At 48.2% G+C, this 24,112-nt stretch overlaps 1 protein-coding gene across 1 annotated transcript in view; it reads right to left on the bottom strand.

Annotated features, from left to right (window-relative positions):
* The window catches only part of LOC144145003 (uncharacterized), a 74,242-nt gene that overhangs the window by 39,550 nt on the left and 10,580 nt on the right, over positions 1-24,112 (bottom strand). Inside the window, exons 2-7 of the mRNA XM_077676503.1 lie at positions 16,979-17,298; positions 13,559-13,699; positions 9,749-10,146; positions 3,755-4,418; positions 2,517-2,656; positions 1,966-2,069 (exon numbers count right to left, since the gene is read on the bottom strand). Coding sequence (XP_077532629.1) covers positions 1,966-2,069; positions 2,517-2,656; positions 3,755-4,418; positions 9,749-10,146; positions 13,559-13,699; positions 16,979-17,237 — 1,706 coding nt within the window. The 5' untranslated portion in view covers positions 17,238-17,298. The remainder of the gene's footprint in view (positions 1-1,965; positions 2,070-2,516; positions 2,657-3,754; positions 4,419-9,748; positions 10,147-13,558; positions 13,700-16,978; positions 17,299-24,112) is intronic.

Genomic DNA, 24,112 nt, shown 5'->3' with positions numbered 1-24,112 from the left:
TTTGGCGACACTTGTAGCCAGGGGTTTATGCAGAATTTCGGTTTTGGGGGGGTGTCGGTGGGATGTTTGGGGGGGTGTTGTATAAATCCCTAGGCAGGGTGCTTGTGGTTGCGGAATCTTTGGGGGGGGGGGTGTTGAAGTTCTTCTGGGGGGGTGTTGGGGGGGTGTTAGGGGGGGGGGTGCATAAACCCCTGCAAGTTGTAGCGAAGCGAGCATAGAGATACGCAACCACTTTCTTTAGTGCTGCTTCTGTTGTCTGGAGCACGACCGGCTTTACGGAAAGCCGGCCGTGGTCCGGACGCTGTTGTGCGTTTCGATTTAATTGGAAACAACTTGTGCCTGTAGGACCTTATGCCAAAGGGCATACTATCGCAATTAAAAAAAATTAGAAGCCGTTCCACTCAATGTGAAAGCTGTCGGAAATGCAGAGCAGTGATTCGCCATAGTGGCCTGTACCGCCGTTATCCGCTTACTGCTACCACCCCATGCAATTCAAATTTCCCGCCTTCGCAGTGCTCGGGCGCCCCCTGCCTGAAACTGCGCCAGCGGGAGTTCTGTTCTCTTTGTTCTTTTCTCCCCGCACGTGCCGGCGTTGCACTGCCATCGTAATTTGGCCCATCTCCCCGCGAGGGGGACTCGAGTAAATGCGTCGCACAGGGGGTGGGTGTATTGCGTTAACGTTTAGTGTTTGGGGAGTTGGTGGTAGTGAATGCGTTGTATCAGCAGCTTCTTGACGTAGTTTGAATGAGTCAAGGATATGAGGCGCGTTCGTAGCCTCCCATTCTGTGTCGGCTTTGTGGCGCAGTGGGTAGAGCACCATGTACATTGCGTTCCGCCCGCAGGGTCGAGGGATCGAAACCAGGCGCCGGATAGTATTCTTTTATATATAGTGTAGGGGGAGGGGTGCGGACTACGACTACGGACGTCAACGCGGGTGACATCGTGAGATACTGAAATGCTCTGCATTTAAAAAAAAAGATTAAGTTGGCTGCAAGTCACAGTGGATACAAACCTTTCCCTTGAACTTGAGATCTCGATTTTACGCACCGACGCTGCACTTGCGCTAGGAGGCACGCCTGAGTGTGGGGCTATATACTAAATAGGCCCCGTAGGTTCTTTAACGTATGCCTGTTAAAGATCCCGAAGTGGTCAAAATTAATCCGGAGCCCTCCACTACGGCGCGCCTCATCGCCTGCGTTGCGTCGGCGCCTTAAACCGCACAATCAGCCAATCTTTAACGTATGCTGAGTTCTCGTTGACTTTGCCAGGTAGAAACCGAAAACGCGTCAAATTAGTAATGGGGATTACATTTAAAATTCGCCTTAGCCACCGGTTAGGATTGGAACCAGTTCGATCGCGCATAAGCCCTTCTTTTCTTGGTTCATACACAAACCCTTGCGCCAGGTGGGCCATATAAAGCCATAGCTAGTTCAGTAGGCATTAGCTGTTGCGTTTTAGCACAAAACCGTGTCTTTATTTATAGGGGCAGATTATGCATTTAAACGGAGCATACATGAGAACACGCCTTATCCCTACCGCTCCGGGGTGACCGAGAGTTCTCTTGAAGTTTCAAATATTTTATCAAGGAATCTTTCACCTAGTAATTTCGAATGGATTTAATCTTTTTTTTTTTTTTTGTATTATAGCCAACTCGTTCACATAGCAACACATATACGGCGGTGTTGCCCACAAAGCTTTCAGTGTCCAGCGACGATGTACGCAATCCATGAGCGACTGCGTACGTCACCAGAGCCTACTGAGGGTTGTAAAAACATCTAGAATCACTAGTCTTTCCCGATGCCGACACGTCGCCCCGCCCCTCAAAAAAGATGAATCAGGTTTGACACTTGTAAACCTAATTGTCACGAGCGAAATGTATTTTTGTTGGCTTGGTTTCGCAGACTATGCCAACAGGGCTTCATTAAAGTTAGGTCACACGTGTCTCACTTGCGCTTCGGCAGTTACGCGTCATCCATGTCGAGGCCGAGCGACCAAGCGGCGGCAAACCAGCCGTTCAACCCTCGCTGAGTCACGTGGTACCACAGTGGCGAGGCTCCGTACGAGCGCAGCTGCAACACATCCCCCATCGGATCACGTGGCGAGACATCACACCTGCCCTACTTGCACTCTGGCGGCTCAAGGTCATTGGGACGCGATGAATGACCTTGCGAGACTTGGTGTTGCCGAGCTTTCGCTCCAATACAAAACAAGGGTCACGAGCAAACAGTTTATTATTATCTTCTTATAATAAGGTCATCACACGCAAAAGCCTCAGTCCCGTCGGCATCGCAACTTGGATAAAATAAGCACACGTAAACATAAAATGACTATCGATAGCGATAAATGTCTCATTAAATAAGCGTGTCGAGCGAAAACATTGCGGCACTGCCAGCATAAAATCAGTTCAGTATGAGAATCGTGGACGAAAGCAGAACGGCGGCTGGCGTCGCTCCGCTCGGTACAAGGTGATGTAGCGCTTTTGGTCCCGTTGGTGGGCCGTGTCTTCGCCTCCTTTAGCAGCCGTCGCGAAGAGACCTACACTGGATGGACCGCTTGTGCAAGGAGTGCGCCATGTAGGCAACGAACAAGGCCCCGTACACGACGGCATGGGCCACGTAGAGGCCACTGTAGCTCCCCTGGATGTCTCGGAAAAGCACTGCAACCAAACAAGCAAACAAAACACTCGCGAAAAAATAAAGAACTATAAACACACTAGGATACAACCACTGTATGTACATTAAAATATACCCTTGCTGCATTTACTGCAGGACTCTAGTTTTCTAAAGAAAAAGTAGACAGCAGGGAAATTGATTGCCACTTTCGAAATCACGTCCCGGAAACGTTTAACGTCGGGTGTACATACATTTTTCTTTTGATTGGTTTGGCGTTCTCTATACTTCATCGGCACCATTGACTCTACTTTTTTATTGATCTTTCTCTTTATATTTGTGTTTCTAGCATTTTATTACATGTCGTTTCCTTATATTTAATTTTTGTTTTCTCCGTAATTGTTGCCTCCACAATCTCCCTTATTCACCCCACTTCACGGTAGTCATCCCCGTCTGGCGTTGCTAGCACTGCCACTAGCAGGGCTGACGACACTAGTTAACGTTGGGATCTCTCTCTCTCTCTCTCTCTCTCTCTCTCTCTCTCTCTCTCTCTCTCTCTCTCTCTCTCTCTCTCTCTCTCTCTCTCTCTCTCTCTCTCTCTCCCCCCCCCCCGACCTCAACGGATTCCCAGGAGCAAACAGCGGATTCTTTCGGAACAAGATGCCTTCGGGGAGCAATCACCGAGCCAGAGGATAGATAAGACCTTATTGCGAATTTTCACGCTGGGAGTGCCCGGGAACAGGGCTCATATTGCGGGAACGACGACTAAGAGTGCAGGGCGCGGCCATTTCGACGAAGATGGCGAGTGCGGAGTATTGCCTTATCTCATTGGGCTAGGAGTGCAGGAGCTCTGGCGGTAAATTTCGTGTTGCAAAAAGAAAGCAGTGCCGGACAAGTGGAGGAGTTGCAGAGCACATGCCGGAGAGGGCACACTGCACTCTAGAGGCCAATGGACGTCTACACTCGTATTAATACTCCCCGTCACGATCCGGACCTTTGGAGGCTGAAGATTGGAATGTAGGAAGGGATAAATCCGTAATCACGTACACCCCGCGCGTAAATCACGTAAAGGGAATCACGTAAAGGGAATCACGTAAAGGGAATCACGTACACCCCGCGCTCCAATGAAAGAGGCCATAGCTCACCGATGAGGCCGGGCCTCGCGATAGTAGCGATGCTAATGATGAGCGTGGTGCATCCGACGGCGATCGGCAGGTTGTCCAGGCCTGCCACAGAGGCCATCATGACGGAGAAGAGGACGGCGCAGCTGCCCACGCACCAGCCGGCCGCCACGGAGGCCGCCAGCAAGGCCCCGAAGCCCGTCAGGTACGGTAGCGTGACCAGTACCACGGCCAGCACGAGGCAGCTCAGCGCCATGACGCCGGCGCGGCCAAGGATGCGTCGGTCCGAGACCCAGCCGGAGAAGAGCCTCCCCACCAGGTCGCCCACGGAGTACGCCGACAGCAGGAACGAGGCCGGCCGAGGACCGACGCCCTCGCCGAGGGCAAGGTCTACGAGCGTGACTAGAAGGCAGAAGTTGACGTAGCTCGAGCACAGCCAGTGGGCGGCCAGCAGGTAGTAGAAGGGCTTGCCGAAGAACGCCATCCGCGGTCGCATGGCCCGGCTCGAGAAGACGAAGTTGTTCCGCGGCAGCGTCAGCACGGTCGGCTGGTACACGGGGCTCTGGTTGCGCCGCTGCATCTCGTAAATGACCACGTCTTCCTCGGGCGGCTCGTACCGCTCTTCGGACTGCTGGTACGCCAGGAAGGCCAGGTCGGCGGCCGACGCGTCCATCGCCACGGGGCTGACCTGGGCAAAGCACCGTTGCGGGGAGCGTGAGTTGCATTCAAAACTCGATCTGAGGAAACCCGATCTTACAAATTTCCCGATCTAACGAACAAATTCGGAGTCCCTCGAAAGTGCCTATGCGGCTCAACCACTTTATGAACTCGAACTAACGAAGTAGATCCAGCGTCCTTCTCTATGTAATGAAGTATATCGAGAAACAGACAAATTTTAAGAAAGAGCAGTCTCGAATGTGTTTCGGCAGAAGGCCATGGACATTACTGTGACACGCAGCCCCACCCACCCACCCGCACACACACACACACACACACACACACACACACACACACACACACACACACACACACACACACACAACACACCACACACACAAGCATGCACGCACGCGCATGCACGCACGCGCATACACAAATTGGGGCATCTATTTTCGTTTTTACGGATCTCTACGAAATAAACTCAGCATGACCCGTGGCTGCAAACCACGGCATTCCGGCCACTACGCTTTCCACAATCTTGGAGAGAAAGAACGCCATTATACATGTCACATCGTTTTGAATTGCGCCGAAGAACAAGAACCCCAAGATCACCCAGCGCGAGAAGTTGGAGGAAGCCCTGTTTATATGGTTCAAGGATATGAGAGCCAAGAACGTTCCGCTCAGCGGGAAAGTGTGGTACAGAAAAAAGCGCTGTGTTACGCGCGCCTGCTGGGGTGCGACGACTACAGGGCAAGCCCAGGCTGGCATATTATTTTAAGCGTGGACGTTTAGCGCATTGCTAAAATATCGGCAGCCGAACGCCGCAGCCGCCGCAATTACGGTGTCATGGTAGCTGCTGGGATGCGCCTCCCTTCAGACATCGAATTTATGGCCATCGAATTTATGGCAATCAAATGCTTGAGAAATGACAGTACAGATTTTACGAAGTTCTCGATTTAACTAAATATTTCGTGGTTCCCAGTGACTTCTTCAGCAAGACTTGCTGCTGAGCTAGTTGGTACATGTTTACAAACAAGAAGAAAACGTGGCGCTAACTAGACGTGGACGAACGAGAGAAGATACGACAGAGACAGGCGCCAACCGGCACTTAGAAACAGCGATCAGGTTAACGCAAGTGAATAGTTGACTTCGTGTGGTTTGTCGACACAAAAAAGAGCTCAGTGTAGAAGAAATATGATTTAACAAGACTTGCTGCTCAGCTAGTTGGTACACGTCGTCCACGTCTAGTAGCCCACGTCTAGCTAGTCATCCACGTCTAGTTTGCGCCACGTTTTCTTCTTTTTTGTATACTTCATTAGATCGGATTTTAACTGTATTACGTCCCTTAGTGGAATACCGCTACTGGACAAAAATGAGCGTCCGTCAGCAGCGGACGCAACGACTGACCCCCCAAAAAAAACGTGCATGATGGACTCAGACGCCGAAGCGTACAGTGAAGTGTGAGTATAGCGAACGCACTTGCCCTTTGGCAGTGTTGTGCAGTAACCATTCCTAATAGTGAAAGGCTCGATAACCGTAACTGCCTGGTCAATGCGAATTTCCCAGACAAAATGAAACATCAAGGACAAAAATACAAAGCACTGTCAGTAAACAAAATTAAAGCCGTTCCACTCAATGTGAAAGCTGTGGGAAGTGCAGAGCAGTGATTCGCCATAATGGGCTGTACCGCCGTTATCCGCTCACTGCTACCGCCCCATGCACTTCAAATTTTCCGCCTTCGCAGTGCTCGCGCGCCCCCTGCCCGAAACTTCGACAGCGGGAGTTCTGTTCTTTTTGTTCTTGCTTTAATTTTGTATTCTGGAGCTGTTTTGCGTCAATTCGAACGCGCCATTTTTTTTTTTTTTTTTTTGCGCGGCTGGAGCTTTTCTGCGGCATTTCGAACGCGCCATTTTGTTCTCGCGCGTGGAGCCTTTCTGCGTCATTTCAAACGCACCATTTTTTTTTTCTTGAGCGGCCGCGTTTTTCGCTTACTATCATAAAAACCAACTCAACGAGCGTTCCTAACTAAATAAGAGCGGGCGAAGCCAGTTAAATACGTATATTCTGCCTCAAATATACCTATAGTTTTCTTTGCGCTAAACAACGAGAGATGTAGGACAAGCGCCAGCGGTTCACGAGTTTAAAGCGCTTATGACTATGTAAACCGCTTATATTTCGAAGCCTCTGGGGTACGCCGCGAACGAAAGCCTTACCACGGGACGCCCTGTTGCTCTACTTGGGTCCAGCGAGCAAGCTACGACGACAAGGCGACCGCCTAAAGCGCTCTGCACTTAAAAAATCCTCTGGGCACTTAAATCTGCTTACGTGCTCTGATGGCGACAACGTGGCGACACTCATCAAAGACTTCGTTACAGCTATTGGCGGTGAGATGTTTGAGTGGCGCCCCCTGGATCTGACGTCAGCTTAGGGACCCGCTCCGCTGTCGTCTGCTACACGGTCTGCTACATTCGCCCCGCTGCTACACCCGCGCCGCGGTCGTCCGGTTCTGACTGGCAGCAGTGCCTTTGCTAGAAATCGCCCGCTTTGATGCTTTGGTGCTTTAAAAAGCGTGTTTTCAATCAGATTCTGGCGGCTCTGAATAATTTCAAGCTTTGTCCCGCACAATTTTACAACACACGAGGAGAGAGAGAACGACTTTCAGAGAGCATCGTTCAGACAATCGTGTGTAACTCGCCCTCGTCCTATCTAGCGTATTTGCGAGTTTCAGCGCCCAGAGCTCCTCGATAAGTATGTAGGCTTCCCTTAACTATTTCTGAGATGCTCTTATGAAGACTCAACAGTCTAATGCTACGTATCAAGCAGCGGGTCGCACAGCAGGAAATAAAGCGGGTGTTTTCTCTTTGTTTCGTTGTTGTTAGATGAACGTTTTTTGTTTTTTTTTCTGTGCCCAACGCATTCATTTTTCCGCACCTTCCTAAACGTCCTAGGAGGTTTGGGGATGTTTGCGAGGCTCACAAAGTTCGTGTGAATATTCAATGCAATAAGATCTGCGCTACGGCGCAGATAACGTTGTCCACAGTACTCGAAGGCAGCTTTTGTGCACCTAATTTCTATCGAACCATCGATATCGTAACGAACTCAATCTCAACCCGAAAAGTTATGACATGATTACGGTGGTGAAAACTTGAAATACTTGATAACTAACGCAATTAATAGTATACATGCCAATTTTCAGTATAACACAATTCGGAACCAATATGTCCAGACAGCTCTTTATTGTTTTCCAACCCTTTCAGTCGCAAAGAACAAATGGCCTACTCGGGATGACGTTCGGTGAATTGAAGAATGAATCTTACTCTCTCGTCTTGGACTGAGGAGCCTGCCCACTAACCAGCTCGATTTTACTGTTAAAGTTTTCTCCTCCTCCCTGTACTCCCCCTCTTGAGTACAGTTTTACTATAACGCCTATCTGAATATTGGGATGATATGGCTGTGGCAAATGTACCGAAATATCCCTCCAAATCTGAACATAGTCTTACTGTATGTTTGCTTTACAGGTTATTTGTTTTGCTCAATCAGCCTGCATACTGGTTAGAAGCCTGGTATAAAACCAGCACGCGCCTATACACATAGCAGGTTATTTGGAAATCAACCTACATTATTTGTGCCCCATAGTGCATGTCGGCACACTTTCATGCCGTGACAAACGTAAAGTGACTTGATACAATAGTTTCGAGTGTTAGGCAAGGTTGCCAAATCTGTTTTACCTTACATACGATTAGCTGGAATCGAAATGCCTTCTGCCAAAGCCGACAGCCCCGAAGGCCTGGAATTTGTTTTGGTCTTCCATTTTCGCTGTTGTCGGTTGTCAGCCTGCGGCTGTTACCTTTGTTCGAAAGACTGCTGAACACAGAGGCTGACGCCTAGCTCCGACTCTTCGCGCTCCGCTCAGGACCAGCTTCGCATGCAATGCATGGGCGACGCCGGCAATGTTTTTTCCCGGAACGGTATCAAAAACTATACTCAAAATCACGCCTTGAGCTAGTTTACGCTATTTTAAGTCTTTTGTTACGAAAAAAAAGTTGCGAATTCGCGAGATCTGCTGCGGACAAGCACAAAATCTCAACCGCGCGCAAAGAAACAGCATAGAGAGCGAGCCCGAGTGAAGCAGACGACAAATGCGAGAATCCCTAAGCCGACGTCACGGAGGCGCGCTCCGCAGCGCCGCCCGTGGTCGCGCTCACCGCCAATACCGTATTTGCGTACCTTTCTTCGCTTGCGTCTCTTCATCGGTTGGCGCGAATTACTTCAACAAGCATACCGCAACCCTTTACGTTACACCTTTCCAGGAATCATAGTTTTTTAAACTCGGCTGATGTACATATGGTCTACTCACGTTGCGGTAAGTTTAACCTGTCACGCGGCACGCCCTGTAGGCTAACTTCTATTCTAGTTTATAAAAACAGTGTACGAAGCCTGACATTCCAGCACAAGCTAAAGTGGGTCAGGCATTTCATTAATCGTCTCAGCTTAAGCTGCACTGGGAGCCACAGCGTTACGGTCAAATCTCACTGTGCCCTCACAAGGCCTCCCAGACGCCGCCCTTTTTAAAGGTTGCTGCCCAATCCCAGCGGTCAGCTGGCATCGGTGCACACCCCATCTCCTTCACAAGCAACCTAATGGCGTTCCCCATCAACCCTTTAATGACCAATGTTGCTCAGGAGCAACAACTCAAACAATATTAGTTTTTTTCTCCATCTTTGTGGTTTTTTCTACATGTAACACCACCATTCAACGCAGAAATTAGGGCTAGTTGGTGATACGACTTCGCCATGGTAAAAAGCACACTAGACGAGGACCGAAGAAAAGACAGTGACAAGGGACGAGCGCTAAATTGTCACTGTCTTTCCTTCTGTCCTCGTCCAGTGCGCTTTTTTACCATGTCGAAGTCTTAACACCACCTATTGACAGATAAAGGATCCCGGAACTTCAGAAATTAAACAAGAGAGGGCAGCACGTACTTCCGTGTGCTAAAAAAAAATATTTTTTACGCGTGTCAACTCGCATGGAGCCTGGGTGGCTCAACGGGCTAGTGACCAGTAACCGAAGTTGTGCAATTTCGTTGTTATTACAAATGAATGCAAACTTTACATTATTGTCTTCACTTGAACCATAAATCTTGGTGATCAAGGTAGCTCTTTTGTTCAAGTGATGCATGGGTAGGCAGTGCCCAGTGTTTCCCAGTGTGTCCTAGAGTCCGTCCTAATGAACCAAATTTTTTTTCTGACTTCATACTTGTGATGCCGGAATTCCATTTATATCATAAAAAAACTTCCCCGACGCTTAAGCAAAACAATAAAGTTTTGGGCATCCAAGGGTTAGTAAAGGCTAACGAACTTTGCTCATCTTGACAGCTGCATTGAGGCACTCCTGTTCCTCGGGACTGGCCGCCGCGACGGCGGCGCCAGCGCCATTCTCGAGCTGCCTGCGCGGCGAAGGCGCGACCGTCTTCTTGGGCCTGGTCAGCGCCGCGTCCACGTCGTCCTCGTCGTCGGCCCAGGGCGGGGGCCGCAGCAGCAGGGCCCCGGCGAGCGCGTGCAGCGTGATGCCCCCCGTGAGCAGCAGCGCGCCCCACAGGCCGTAGCTCTCCAGCAGCAGGGTCACGGCGGGAGGGAAGAGGAACGAGGCCAGCGTGGAGCCGGCCAGGCTGGCGCCGCTGGCGCGGGACAGGTGCCGCTCGAAGTACCGGTTCAGCAGCACCGAGTTCACCGGCATGCACAGGCCCTGGCCGACGCCTGCAACGGGCCGCGGTAAGGGGAGAGAAAAGAGAGATCTACCAAGATCCTGTTCATCTTGGTTTACGGATTAAAAGCGATCTACCAAGGATCTGTACATCTCAGTCTCGGGGAGAGGAGAAATCTACCAGGATACTGTTCACCTCGGTCTAGGGATGAATAGAGATCTACCAGGATCCTGTTCATCTTAGTCTCGGGGAGAAGAGAGGTCTACCAGGATCATGTTCATCCTGGTTTAGAGACGAAGGGAGGTCTACCAGGATCCTGTTCCTCTTGGTCTAGGGATGAAGAAAGCTTTACCACGGTCCTCTTCATCTCGGTCTAGGGATTAAGAGAGATCTACCAGGATCCTGTTCCTCGTGGTCTAAGGATAAAGGAAAACCTACCAGGATCCTGCTCATCTTGGTTTAGCGGTGAAGAAGGGTCTATTAGGATCCTCTTCATCTCGGTCTAGGGATGAAGACAGATCTACCAGGATCCTGTTCCTCTTTGTCTAGGGATAGAGAGAGATCTACCAGGATCCTGCTCATCTTGGTCTAGAATAAAGAGAGATCTATCTGAAATTCGTTCAATTTGGTCTCGGGATGAAGTGAGATCCACCAGGGATCTGTTCATCTTAGTTTTCGGGTGAAAAAAGATCTACCAGGATTTTGTTCATCTTTGTCACGGTATGCGAGATTTGGGGTTACGAGACAGCAATTTCGGGCCTAGTAGGGATACAACCTGTCAACGCTTGTACTTGGGCAAGTTGTTTTTCCATATTCTTGAATTCCCAGCGCAACGAACAAGGATGAATGGAAAACACGCCTGTGCGTCTTATCTTCCTTTAATCCTTGTTAGTTGCGCTGTGAACACGAGAACCAGAAGGGATGCCGTGTCAACGAGGGAAGCCAAGGTGCGGGTAGAGACTAAAAATTAAACGTGTGATTCAGTAGCTTCCGCAACAGCGCAGCGCTTCTGAAATTGAAGGACTAACGAACAAGTCGTGCCCATAGAAGGTAAGTGCGGGCTCAAGCGAGCTCAGATCGCACCATCTCAGTCAGCCTCACCGCCCGAAGAAAAAACGGAGTTACGCGGGTAGGGGTACCACATTGTGAGCTACCCTGCTATGATGCCTTACTATACTAGGCCTTGATCCCCAATTCGCAATTTTTGATTTCTTCGTGACGACATCAAGTAAATGCACTGACGACCTATTCTTGGCTGCTCTTGAGAGTACGTCACAGAGCCCTTGTCACATCAAATTATGAGGCTTTAATCCGTAATTTGACACCCGCCCCTTCCTTCAAAGTTTCGAACCATGTTCATGACCCCTTCAACACAAAATAATTAACGGCGTGTTCAAGGAAGTGTTAATGGTGGTCAAATAAAGATATCCGTATTGCGGGAAAAAACAGCGGCATTCGCCCTTACATCTCTTTCAGGTGGTAAAATGAGACCTCATAATTTATTATTATTATTATTATTATTATTATTGTTTCAGTGTACAGAGTTTTAATCATGCCTTGTTGTATTACACTTGTAGTCTCCATAGCAGTCAGCAGTGTCTTATTGCTATGCATTAATTGCAATGCCTTGTTTGCATATGTGCTCGGGTCATGTGCGTGTGTCGGCGTGTGTGTATCTCAAAGTGTCTCATTCTCGTTCAGACTATACAATGCTATTTTCTACATTTCTCTGAGATATACACTTTTCTTTCTTTCCGCACCAGCACATCGTTCCTTGACACACTAATAAACAATTAATGGGTTGTTTCATTCATCATTTTTATTATCTCTGCGATTTGTTGGTCTGATCATTTATGTCTATACTCCTGCCATTGTTTTTTTTTCGCTATTGTTCTGTCAAATTTGTTGCTCTGTTTGCTGTGTGTCTCGACAAGATGGGACATCGCAAAGGCATCGCTCGTTTTAGGGTAATACTTTATTGCAGTGTGACTTTTCAAAAATCAAACCTCTCGTTTTATATGTACATTCTGTCTCCATCATGTACACTGTGTATTTTGTTGTATATTTCCTTTTTCAAGTGCCTCGAAAGTTTCGCTGGCCGAGTGCCATAGCTTCCAACGCTGTTTTTTTTGTTTTTTTTTTTCTGTCATATCGGGGATTTTGTGTGTTGTGCCGTGCTGTCTTACGTTTCTTTTAATAATGTATTGTATATGGTGTGCCAGCACCAAGACCTTAGGGTTGTTCCTGGGCACTGAAAATAAAGGTTGATTGATTGATTGATTGATTGATTGATTGATTGATTGATTGATTGATTGATTGATTGATTGATTGATTGATTGATTGATTGATTGATTGATTGATTGATTGATTGATTAATTATTATATGCTAAGTTAATTTTGGCAGTGCTCTTTCTCTTCAGTTATCGTCCTCGGGTGCCCTTGTTCTTGTCATTGTATATCACGTTTGTTCTGCAACTGCAAATATTTTAGAGTTATTCATTTTCTGTACTTATTAGGGGAGAAGCCCCTTAGGGTCTGGGGCTGTAGGCGTCGTCGTCAAATCGTCGTCTCATGTGGTCACAGTACTAAAACACCGGGAAACTCGTTTACGCCTCGCGCTGGAACGTAACGCGTACTAAAAAAACACCAGGACACTCGTTTACACCTCGCGCTAGAAAGGTTCGGGTTTCAAAGACAAGAGACTCTTACAACAAAGCTGTATACCTCTATCCCCGATGGTTTCATCTCCGTGGGCAAAAACGCCAAGGCGCCAAGAATACACTTATACACTGCATGCTTCGCCCCTGCCCAGGTTTCACGTTAGTAGAGATGGCCCGGGATTTTTTATTCATAAAAAAATTCCTGTCTTATTTCATGCATTCATGTACATATAATTGAAGCTTCATGTTAAGCCGAACTAGTAGAGACATTCTTTTCACTTACTTTGCCCCATTCATATGCTTATTGTAAATTGTCTTTTTTGCAATGGACCAGACATTAGTCTCTGTTGATTGTGTAATGTCGGTTTGACATTATTTTATGTTAAATCTGTCTTTGCAGTTTTTGTAGTGTTATTCGTTTTTTATTCCCTGGCCTTCCTCACTGATTGTTTATTTGTCAGCTGTTGATGTATTTCAGTGCTGCCTTTTCTCCCTCAGTGCGCCACCACGAAGGCTTCGGCTGCTCCTGGGCACTTCAATAAACATTGATTGATTGATTGATTGATTGATTGATTGATTGATTGATTGATTGATTGCTTGCTTGATTGATTGATTGATTGATTGATTGATTGATTGATTGATTGATTGAATTACGTGGAATGTGAGACCTAAGCATTACTTTCTTCAAGTGGTCGGGCGTGAACACGGTCCGAGTCTTCTACGGCCACTTGAGAAATCTCAGCACAAAACGACCCTGCCCAAGGACGTGTCGAGTGAGCAGGCAGAGGCAACCGGCGCACGCACCGGCCAGCGGCAGGAAGACGAGCAGCGCAACGTAGTCCGGCCTGAAGAAGCAGAAGATGGACGCGGCGGCCGTGAGCAGCACGCCCAGCAGGGACAGGCTCCGCACATAGCCCTTCACGATGAGCACGCCCGTCAGGGGACCTGCAACGAGCACGCCCGCTTCCCCGCTCGCATCACGCTGCGCCACCCGCCAAGAAGCACCATACACAGCAGCCGCTGAACCACCGCGGGTTCACGTGACGTGTTCATACGTACAGCCTCCCAAATTTTTAATAATATACCGGGAGCGACGACCGATCGGCATGTCAGGGCCTTATCACGCTGTTCACCGGCAAAATAGACGAGGGCACGCGCACGCGCATAGAACTATCTGTTGTGGGAGCGTCGTCTGCTCCGCTGTTCTTCTCAGGGCAACACACCCCCTGTTTTTCTTATCTTGCCTGACCGTTTCGCTACTACCGCCAAGATGCAGTGGCAGGGGGTGCACCACTCTCAAGAAAACAGCGTAGCAGACGACACTCATACAGCAGATAGCCCTATGCGGGTGCGCGTGTACTTCGCTGCTGAACAACGTGATAAGGCGCTGACATGCCGGTCGGTCGCCGCTCCCGCTGTATTATTAAAAATTTGGGAGGCTGTACGTCAGTACATCACGGTATCCCCACCGTCATAGCCACCATCACCGACTATTCACTGCCGTCAGGGGCAGTATTGTCCGTGATATGACGATCACTCCTCCCGTAAAAGAGTGCGGTGATTCTGTTCGTGGTGATAGTTGGAGAGGGAAATAATTTTCCACACACGTGCGATGTGTTGTTTCAGCAAGACGTGACGAACGGTTCAGCGACCGTTGCTCATATACCCACACACACAAAAAAAAACGGAGAACGGGGGAAGTGGTTCAAAGTGGGCCGACTATTCGACGCCCTTAACTCTGGGTAATTAGTGTTGCACTCTTGCAGTATTGCGTTCTTCGTATTGGAGTTACCAATACTAATTCCCAATCCTGCAGAGCTGGGTGTATATTTTCTATCGTGAAACTAGTTAACCTGCGTTACATCTATAAATACAGGCTTCTATATCTCTCTGTTCTTGAGAATGCTCACCAAAATTCCTCCAACGCGCAGCATAGGTCACTGATATAAAACCTCTGACGTTGCTTATCTGCGGTTGCCATAGTGCGGCCCTTGGACGCTATCTATATCGGCACTCAACAGAGGCCACATTCCAGGTCTCCTCCATTGTTTCAACGCGGAGAAAAATATGCTCTTTGCCGGAATTTCTGTCGCGGAAAGTTTGGAAGTTCTGTTCTCCTTTTACCGAAAAGCAGCGAAATATTTTTTCCCATCACCGGACAATACTGCATTTTAAATATTGGTCGATTCACGCGTAAAAGTGGCATTTAAAAAACAGCCAGTTTTACGCGATTCCACTTTTACGCGATTCCATTTGTACTGCGTTTAACGCAATGAGGTGTATTCCGTGCAAATCCAACATCCAGTGCGGGAAAGTACGCAGCATTTTACGTGTATCACGCACACCGCGGGCTCGTTCGGGCACCTCTTGAGCGCCGTGACGTTCATTTATTTATGCTGTTTTACGCCTCATGAAATCGTCTGAAAGTCTATTTTAACGATGGTCTTTTCGTGATACGGCACAAAATTTGTACCATCTTGTTCTGCACTGCTCCGCTTTGATATTCATAAAGTGAACCATAATGGTTTTTTTTTTGTTTTTGTTTTTTTTTTTTCAAAATTCAGATATAGAAGCATTACATAGGGACATTCTCGAACACCCTCAACACCTGGCGACCTTAGCCCAGTTTGGCGTTGCCAGTGGCCTGGCGAGCGTGATTTAGTGGTCGTCTACCTCCCTCCCTATTCCCCCTCTTCCCCCCTCCAGCGACCTTCGGTCCCCCCCCTTCCTAATAAAAAAAAATATCATCATCATTTACCGGTCGCCGTTCTAAGTGCTGGCACGTTCTAAGTGCTGGCACTAACACAAAGTGTCAGTGTTAGTGCCAGTGTTAGTGCCAGTGTCAGTTCCGGCACCGACGTGCCCTTGGTGCTGCCACGCCAGAGGACGATTGATTGCCGCTGTCGTGTTCCCCTGTTTAGAGTGCCCAAGATGACTACGTGTTTATAAGTGCCAAGTACCGAGACTAGCCGTGTTGTTGCTAGGTGTAGATTGAACATTTTTTTGTAGTTTAGCCATCTAGGTCGTCCCCCTAGCAAGTTGCAGGGCAACCTCAAAATACAACATTGGGCACTGTACCCGGACAGCACTGTTTTTTGGTTGGTTTATTAACGCGAGACGATTTAATGGGGTCAAATGTAACGGCAGCCAGCACACAGGCGCTGAAACGTCCCCGTGTACTATCATCAGTGGTGGCTGACTGAATGTTGGAAAGAAGCGACAGTGCCCTCGTGCCTTTCCCGCTCCGCTCACCTGGCCATGGAGGTCGTACGTACTTTCTGCCGGAATTTGTCAGCCTCACAGAATTTCAAGCCTAACTTTTGAATGCATTGTATGACGGTATACGTTTGGAGGCACTTCAAAGCAAACTGAAAACTTTAGATGAGCGGAAGCTCATTTGCACGCGTTATGCGCTCACGTTGTTTCAGTCACGACGATTTACGTAGAGTTATTCACAAGTGCTGCGCATGGCCATCTTACTCTCTACCTCATGCCGGGATAAGCGGTGATCGCACTTGTGTAATAGCGTGTCAAAGTGCCACGCTTTTCCGATGCGTCAGGCAGCATCGTTAGGCTGACATTCGTTCAAGTAGAGCAAAAGTTCGGTAAAGCTTTGGCGTGCACTCCCTGGTAAGTCAACAAAACCAAGTGAGACGGTAACGCTTGGCACTGCCAGTGAAACAACAAGGGACTGGGTCCCCTCAGTTTGACCGGTCTGGCTAAATCACTTCAGGCAGTGCAGCATGCCGGCACCGGCGCTTCGCTATTCGGCGCATATTTTATTTTTATTTTTATTTGATGAAAGCAGAACGGTTTGCCGGCATGTTCCCGCCTACATGCTACTCTGCGGGGATGGGGAGAAGGGAGTAAAGGCCCTAAAAGAAGTAGGGAAAAGAAGGTGGTAGGGGAGGAGACGTTAAAAGAAAAAGTGAACACGAAGCTTTGCGTGGTTACGTAAAAGTCCACACGATCTCACAGGTGAAGTTCTAGATTGTCTCTGCGACACCGATTTCATCTAAACAGTCAGTTCACTGTTTTCCCAACGTGCCTGGAAGAGGGCGTACAGGATCCAAGCAGAACTGTCTAGCAGATGCAGCGAGCAGGCGGCACTAAGCGGCCGTCAATCGACTCGACAGTAGAGCCAAGGCGACCCTAGTGGGACACGCCACTGCCCCGAAAAGTGATGCACGTTAACTAGAAACGGGACAGCGGGAGCGGACGCACCCATGAGCTGGTAGAGGGTGTTGATGAGGCTGAGCGGCCAGGCCGCCTGTCCTCGGCTCACGCCCACGGCCGCCACGATGGCCACGAAGAAGACGCCGCTGCTGGCCGACAGCGCGCCGCACCAGAGCTCGACCCAGGCGCAGGCTGCGGCCACCAGCCAGCTGAGCCGCGAGTCGGCGGACCAGTCCCCGCGCACGGTGCGCACCCGGCCGGCCGACACGATGCTCACGCCCCCACTGCCTCGGCCGCCCGCCTCCATGGCGCCGAACGCCTCCGAGCTGGTCGGCAGAGCACCAAGTTCACCTACCTAGGTCTTGCCCCTGCAGGAACGGGGAGAAAAACATGGTCATTAAAGGCATCTCGTTTAAAGGGACCCTGCAACACTTTCGATATGCGCTTTCAGCCTTTCACTATTTCCTTTGCGCCTCGAACCACTGCGAAAGCTATAGTTATCGCCATCGCGGAGCGGCACTGCGTGATTGGCTCGTCGCACCAGATACGCCTTCCGTTTCTGCTTTGTTTTTGTGGCTTTATTTTTAAAGATGCTATCGAAAAGCGTTCATTGCTGCAACTGAAGGAAAACCGGCCAACAGCGGCTACATGGCCTTAGTGACGTAATTGGAGCCGTCGAAGGACGTCAAGACCGGGAAACAGAGAAGAACCCTTTGAGCGAGTTTACAAGCTATCTGATGGACATAGAGAAGTAATTTTTGGGTGAGGTACTTTGCGACACCCTAATCTAAGTACTGGGTGTGTTGGGTGACTACGTTCGGCAAGCATTTAACATTAAAAAAAACGTTGAAAAAAGTGTTGCAGGGTCCCTTTAAAGCGCCGCCAGATGGACACCACAGCGTACGTGACAGGAGTAACAAATCAATACTTTATGCGTTCCTTCCTGGGTGGCACAGACCACGAAAGGTCGTCACCCACGGATGCGCCGAATTGGAAAGAAGCCCGGCGAGATGCGGTATCGCCGTCTTACGAGAAACGCGACGATATTAACCACAATTTTAACGATATTAAGCCAATTAATAACGTGGGAATTGAAGGCGAAATAGAAGCGTCCGCACAGTCAGAAATCGGCACCAGAAAACCAGAAGTTTGTTACTGCCCATACGCACAAGGAATTACGCACGGATTTACAGCGACCTGTGGTGGTAATTTATTAAAAAAATACATTAAAACAAAATACAACTTCACTTTATCAGAAACAACTAGACTTTGGTAACTCCCTCAACTCCATTTCGGCTTCGAAGAGCGTTGTTTCAACAAAAACATGGAGTTGGAAATATTCAAGAACTTTCAAAAAAAAAAAAATATATCCATAAACTGCATGTTAGCATTCAGCTGGTGCGATCAAACGAAACTAGAGACACAACTATACAAGCAATCATGTTTCTTGATCGGCGGCCGCCAATCGCGCAAAGGAGTTTTTGTGACGTCACAAGGATCGGGTGAGAAACTCGCTGGTAAGACATCACTGCTTCATCTGCTTTTCTTAATATTTTCACGAGGTAACAACGAAGTGTTTTTTCGGTGCGAAGCCCCATGGGGGCTGGGGCTGTTGGCGCCTCCTGTCGTCGTCGTAATAGTCGTCTCATGGAGTCACGGCGCTAAAATACCGGGACACTCGTTTTCCAACGCCTCGCGCTAGAATGTAACGCGTACTAAAAAAACACCGGGACACTCGTTTACGCATCGCGTTAGAGAGCATCGTGCTTCAAAGACAAGAGACTTTTTGCAGAAAAGATGTATACCTCTACCCCCAAACGGTTTCATCTCCGTTGGCAAAAACGCCAAGGAGCCAAGAATACACTTGCCCACTGCATGCTTCGGCCCTCCCCAGGTTTCACGTTAGTGGAGATGGCCCGGGATTTTTTTAACATACCGCTGTGATGTTGAAGCAGAACTATTGACGAAGAATGTGTGTCCGGCGCGCACCGTGCGCGAGTTCTGTCCCATGGCTGATACCATGCAAATGGTGTAAATACATCGCTTCACAGTCACCCATGGTTCGCCAGATCATTGTCTTGTCGCCCGGTAACAACATCTAGCTTAGTTGTTGGAAGTTACCGCCTTTAAATTAGAATCATTGTGACGTATGGAGCGGAAACTTCGCGCCTAACTAAATCCCACTAACGCGTACGGCTTGAAGGTAGAGAAGCTTTACGCGACCTTCACGACCATCACGAAGGTTTAAGTCCACGATTGCAACCGATTTGCTTCTTCTTTGCTGCCGCAAGGACCCTTACTTCAGCATTGTTGCTATAAGTGTGAGCTTCTTTCATTTTTTGGAAGTGATAGTCATTGGATACCACCTTGGAGGGGCGTACGCTATGACGAGTCTTTCTCGTTCCGAGCAAGTGTTACCACGATTACGGCGAACGCTGGAGTCTTTTCATTTTTTTTTTTTTTTGGGGGGGGGGGTTGCAATTCTGGAAAATCCCCCATTAGTGGTTATGCTTTGCCTGACAAATGACAAACGTGCGCCGGAGACGCTGGACGGTCGCCGCGAGGCACGCACGTACGACCGCTCGGCATTTTCTTGTTTGTTTGTTTTTCTTTTCTTTTTTTTTTCGGCCGGGCGGTCTTCGCAATCTTGACCAACCTCCCTAATTGGGCATGCTCGGCTTGACGAGCTTGCGCAGGGGACGCTGGGCGGCCATCGCGAGGCACGCACACACGAGCGTCGGCATTTTATTCGTTTTGCTAACTGCAAAAGACCTGTATTCACGTGCGCGCGCTCGGCAATTTCTTGGAATTTTGAACTGCGGACACAAAAAATTATGATGTGCTAACAGCTCGCTGTTAAAGAGACATGGACTTGGGATGGCCATCTAGTGAGACGAAATGACAACGGGTGGACCACGAAGGTAACAGAGCGGATACCGAGAGACGGATCTAGTAGGAGGGGAAGGCCGTTAACTAGATGGAGGGAAGAAACCAGAAAATTCGGAGGCAAGGGATCAACTCGGGCCGCACAGGACAGGGGTGGATGGAAACGAATGTGGGAGGCCTTCATCCTGCAGTGGACCTAAATATGATGCTGATGATGATGATGATGATATCGATATTCTTGAATAAACCACACTTGTATTTTGTCTTCATGACCCTTTAAAACTAATTCTGCAGAGACCCGAGCCACACGAGGCTGTCTATGACCATCATCACCGGCCTACCACCGCTTTACTTCACGTCAGAAACAAATAAACATTTTAACAGGCTAGCGAAGTGTAAATAGGAGGGAAAAAATGAACTGGAAAATTAAGTGGCGAGAGCGCTACGAGGCACGCAGAAGTGGAGAACTACAAATTAATTTTGATCAAGTGCGCAGTAAAATCAAAAACGCGTCCAGGACTCAAACCCGCAACCTTGCATGCAGCGGCGCAACATAACTTGCAGTCCTTGTTCAAGTTGTGGAAAACTGAAGGCGTCGGCAATACGGTTCGGGTTATTTTATTTCGAGCAGGCCGCCAGTCGGGGGATGTTAACTCCAGCGTCCTGGGGAGTCCGGGCAGGCGGAAAGAAGAGAAGATGCTGTTTACGTCTGCACTTTTGTGCTGCACCCACCGTGCAAACGATATACAATGACCGAGCTGCTGCAATAATCCCACCACACGGCCTCTTCATTTTGAAGACAGCTTAGTGTGTACGAACTCATTCTATACGGCTTGGACATTAACTGCAGTCTGCGGAAACCGGAGCGGGCGGCTGAGGTGTTTTACTTGCTATTTTTCAAGATCCCTGTTTTGATTCCGGTTGACGACATGCGCTACAAAGGTTTATTTTGCATCAGGCATGGCGTATCGCAGTAGCATCACAAGGTCACAAACAGTGATACACTTTCAATAAAAAAATGCTATCAGTTTTTTTTTTTTAACCTGCACATTTCCCTTTAAAAAGAAGTGAAGGTTTTTTGGGCGATAAATATGCGGCAATAGTTGGTGATCAATGGTTGATCTTCAATCACCGGTCCTCGTAATCTATCCCCTGATCCTCAGCAACCATCCTCTCCTTCGCGCAATCTCCTTTGCGCAATTTTCCTTCGCGCAAACCATCATCTCCATTGATCGAACAATGCTTGAGACCTTAGAAATTTGACATGCATGGTAAACGCTCCGAACAGACACTTGTACGCTAAAGCGCGTCACAGCAGCGAGCGTGTTGCTAACAGCAGGGTACAATGGTTGTCAGGCGTCAACGGACACCTTATAAACTACGTCGCAGAATCGGTAAAACCCACAACACCTGCACGTGCTAGTAGACCCGGGTCTTACACAAGCTGCCTGCAAACGTCAGTGTTCTAGTTGTAAACGCACTGAGCTGCCGCTGTTAGGACGGTTCGCTCCGTTTTCAGCCCGGACGATGTAGGAACGAGGAGCTGCTTCGGCGCAAAGCACCTGAATGCACAGTCCCCTCAGTTCGCTCTGGCGGAACGCGGAAGGTCACGAAGTCATTAAAAAAACAATTACCAATGCGTTTTCCTTTTTTTTTTCCACGGAAGACATTCGTTTGCTGTAACGGCGGCGGTAAGGGCCACGCACATGCTTCTGCCTTCATCCATATTTCGCTGTCTTCTCAAGTAAAAGATCTTTTACAGATCTAGCTCCCTCCCTCACTCACTATCCCACCATTCTGACTCTGTCAGTGTGCGTGATATACGTACACACATACACGTGCGTGTGCGTGCGTGCGTGCGTGCGTGCGTGCGTGCGCGCGCGAAATTTAATCCTACCTTCAAATAAAAAAACCTTCTTTGTACATTTTGTAGGAGTGGCCGGGGCTTAATGAATCTAATGGTCGATAAAAACGACGTTCCCGTTGCGACCAACGGGTTGAAAAGCGCTGTTAATATGCCTAGCCTTTGGACAATGAGCGGATTATGATGACGCTAAACATGCATAACGCCCAGCAATTCCGGACATATGATTCCAAGAACCCAGTGAAACTCATTTTTTCAAACGTGATTGATTGATTGACTGATTGATTGATTGATTGATTGATTGATTGATTGATTGATTGATTGATTGATTGATTGATTGATTGATTGATTGATTGATTGATTGTAGGGTTTTAACGCGCTGACGCAGCGCAGGCGAGGAGGCGCGCCGTAGTGGAGGGCTCCGGATTAATTTTGACCACCTGGAGATCATTAACGTGCGCCGAAATCTCGTACACACGGGCGTTTTTTGCTTTTCGCCTCTATCAGAAAAGCGGTCTCCGCGGCCGAAAATCGAACCCGCGAACTCGTGCTCAGCAGCAACGCCTTAGCCACTGAGCCACCGCGGCGGGTTTTTTTTTTTTTTTTTTTTCAAACGTGATACCTAACATTCACCAAGCGCTTACCTTAAATGCAAACAGGGTAAGTATAGCACACCCGTTAACTTCCACGAAGATATGGAGCCTTTCAAATAATCTGAAACATGCCAGTTTTAAAGCAGCTATGAGAGAAACCTCAAATGGCACTTTTGCCGGTGATTGCTACAGCTGGGGGAAATGTAAAATGCGAGCTATCGTGTAAATACCACATAGCTAGTTAAAAAAATTGTCAACTTTTATCGCTAATTTTGGAGACACACGTTTATATTGGGAAATAGAAGCGTGCTAACAAAAAAAGCCCAGCCTGCTCTACAAAACTCTTGAATCTTTCTCGTGATCCAAAACATCGGTACACAAATTTCGCACTGAGACACATCAGCGTTTCATCTCAGATTACGCGCCTGGTTCTTAAATTCGCGGTTAGGTGCACGCAATCTGGAATCAGTATTACGCAATTTCCTGTAGGAAAATTCCACACCTCCAATTTTACTGCAGGACGGCAGCAGTGCTCCTCAGGACATTCAATAAAGTTCATTGTCTGTCTGTCTGTACCAAGTTACTGGAAACATCCTGTATATATTTACGCGCACGTATAGGCAAACTGCGACGTCCCGGAATGGCAACCATTTCAGGGACATATTTGTAACTACAAATCAGAAGATATGCCAGTTTTGTTATTTCTGAGAAGAGGTATAGAGAGGGAGCTTAAGAGGAATCCCTGCTTAAAATAAGACGTTCTATCAGGCCTTGAAGTGAACCAGAGAATGGTAGGCCGTTTAGCCTTAAGCGCGCATAGAAAAACAACGAACGAAGCAGTGCTGGCATATATGGGCTGGGCGTCGTTTGAAGTTCGAGAAGCGCAGAGTAAAATATGTGTTCAGGGGAGGTTGAGAGCAATGGGTCAACGTAGGTGGGCAGCTAAGGTTTTTAGGTATTTATACTTGAAAAAGCGTGGACACGCAGCGGTTAAGGAAGACTAGAAGGCTAAGGATGAAATACGGAAAGAACAGTAGAGAATCCAAAACAGCCAAGGTAACCAAAAAAGAGGCAAGGCAGATAGAAACGAATAAATGGAGAGAAAAAAAATGTGAGCTAAAACGTCGTTGGAGATGTACAAGGCTGAGAAGTTGAACATCAGAAAGGAACATTTTTACGATAATTCCCAGGGCAGTGCTTTGCTTTTTAAGGCTAGAGCAGGTTGCCTGCCAACTAAGAGTTTTGTGGGGAAGTATTCACAAAATGATGGGGTATGCGTGGTCTGCGGAAAAGAAACGTAAACTATGCGGCACATAGTGTTAGAATGCGAGGGTATCCATCCAAATCTACACGCTGAAAATATTCGGCTTGCAGAAGCCCTAGGATTTAAGGGTAGCACAAAGGAAGTTAACTTCAAGGCGTTTGAGGCGACGAAAAGAAGATTAGAATGCTGGTGGACGAAAAGCAGAGATGGGAGTATTGCCTAGGACAGTTGCCACCTGTAACGTAAAAAAAAAAGTATTTTCTGCCTAATAAGCATTTTGTGCTTGCCCTAAGCAGCGCTAGTATTAAACCAAGAGTATAAAACATAGGTATATTAGTCCTTTTTGGTAAGATAACACGTCATCACCCCGCTACAAAGGGGAAACCAATAGCAATCATCATCATCATCATCATCACCACTACCCTTGGTCATGAGATTTCAAAAGGAAGGATGTTTCTGTTCCTATGTGCGATGTTACCAGTGAAGAAAAATATTAGGGCCCTTTCACTCTGTGACCGTGAAGAAGGGTTGTTAACGATGCTGGGCGCAGTGCAAGGAGCGCACGAAACCAAACA

The sequence above is a fragment of the Haemaphysalis longicornis genome, unplaced genomic scaffold (assembly GCF_048455015.1).
Source record: "Haemaphysalis longicornis isolate Haplotype H1 unplaced genomic scaffold, Haemaphysalis longicornis Haplotype H1 scaffold_7, whole genome shotgun sequence".
NCBI lineage: Eukaryota > Metazoa > Arthropoda > Arachnida > Ixodida > Ixodidae > Haemaphysalis > Haemaphysalis longicornis.
Note: the sequence above shows the minus strand (reverse complement) of the source record. Positions and strands in the feature narration are given on the sequence as shown.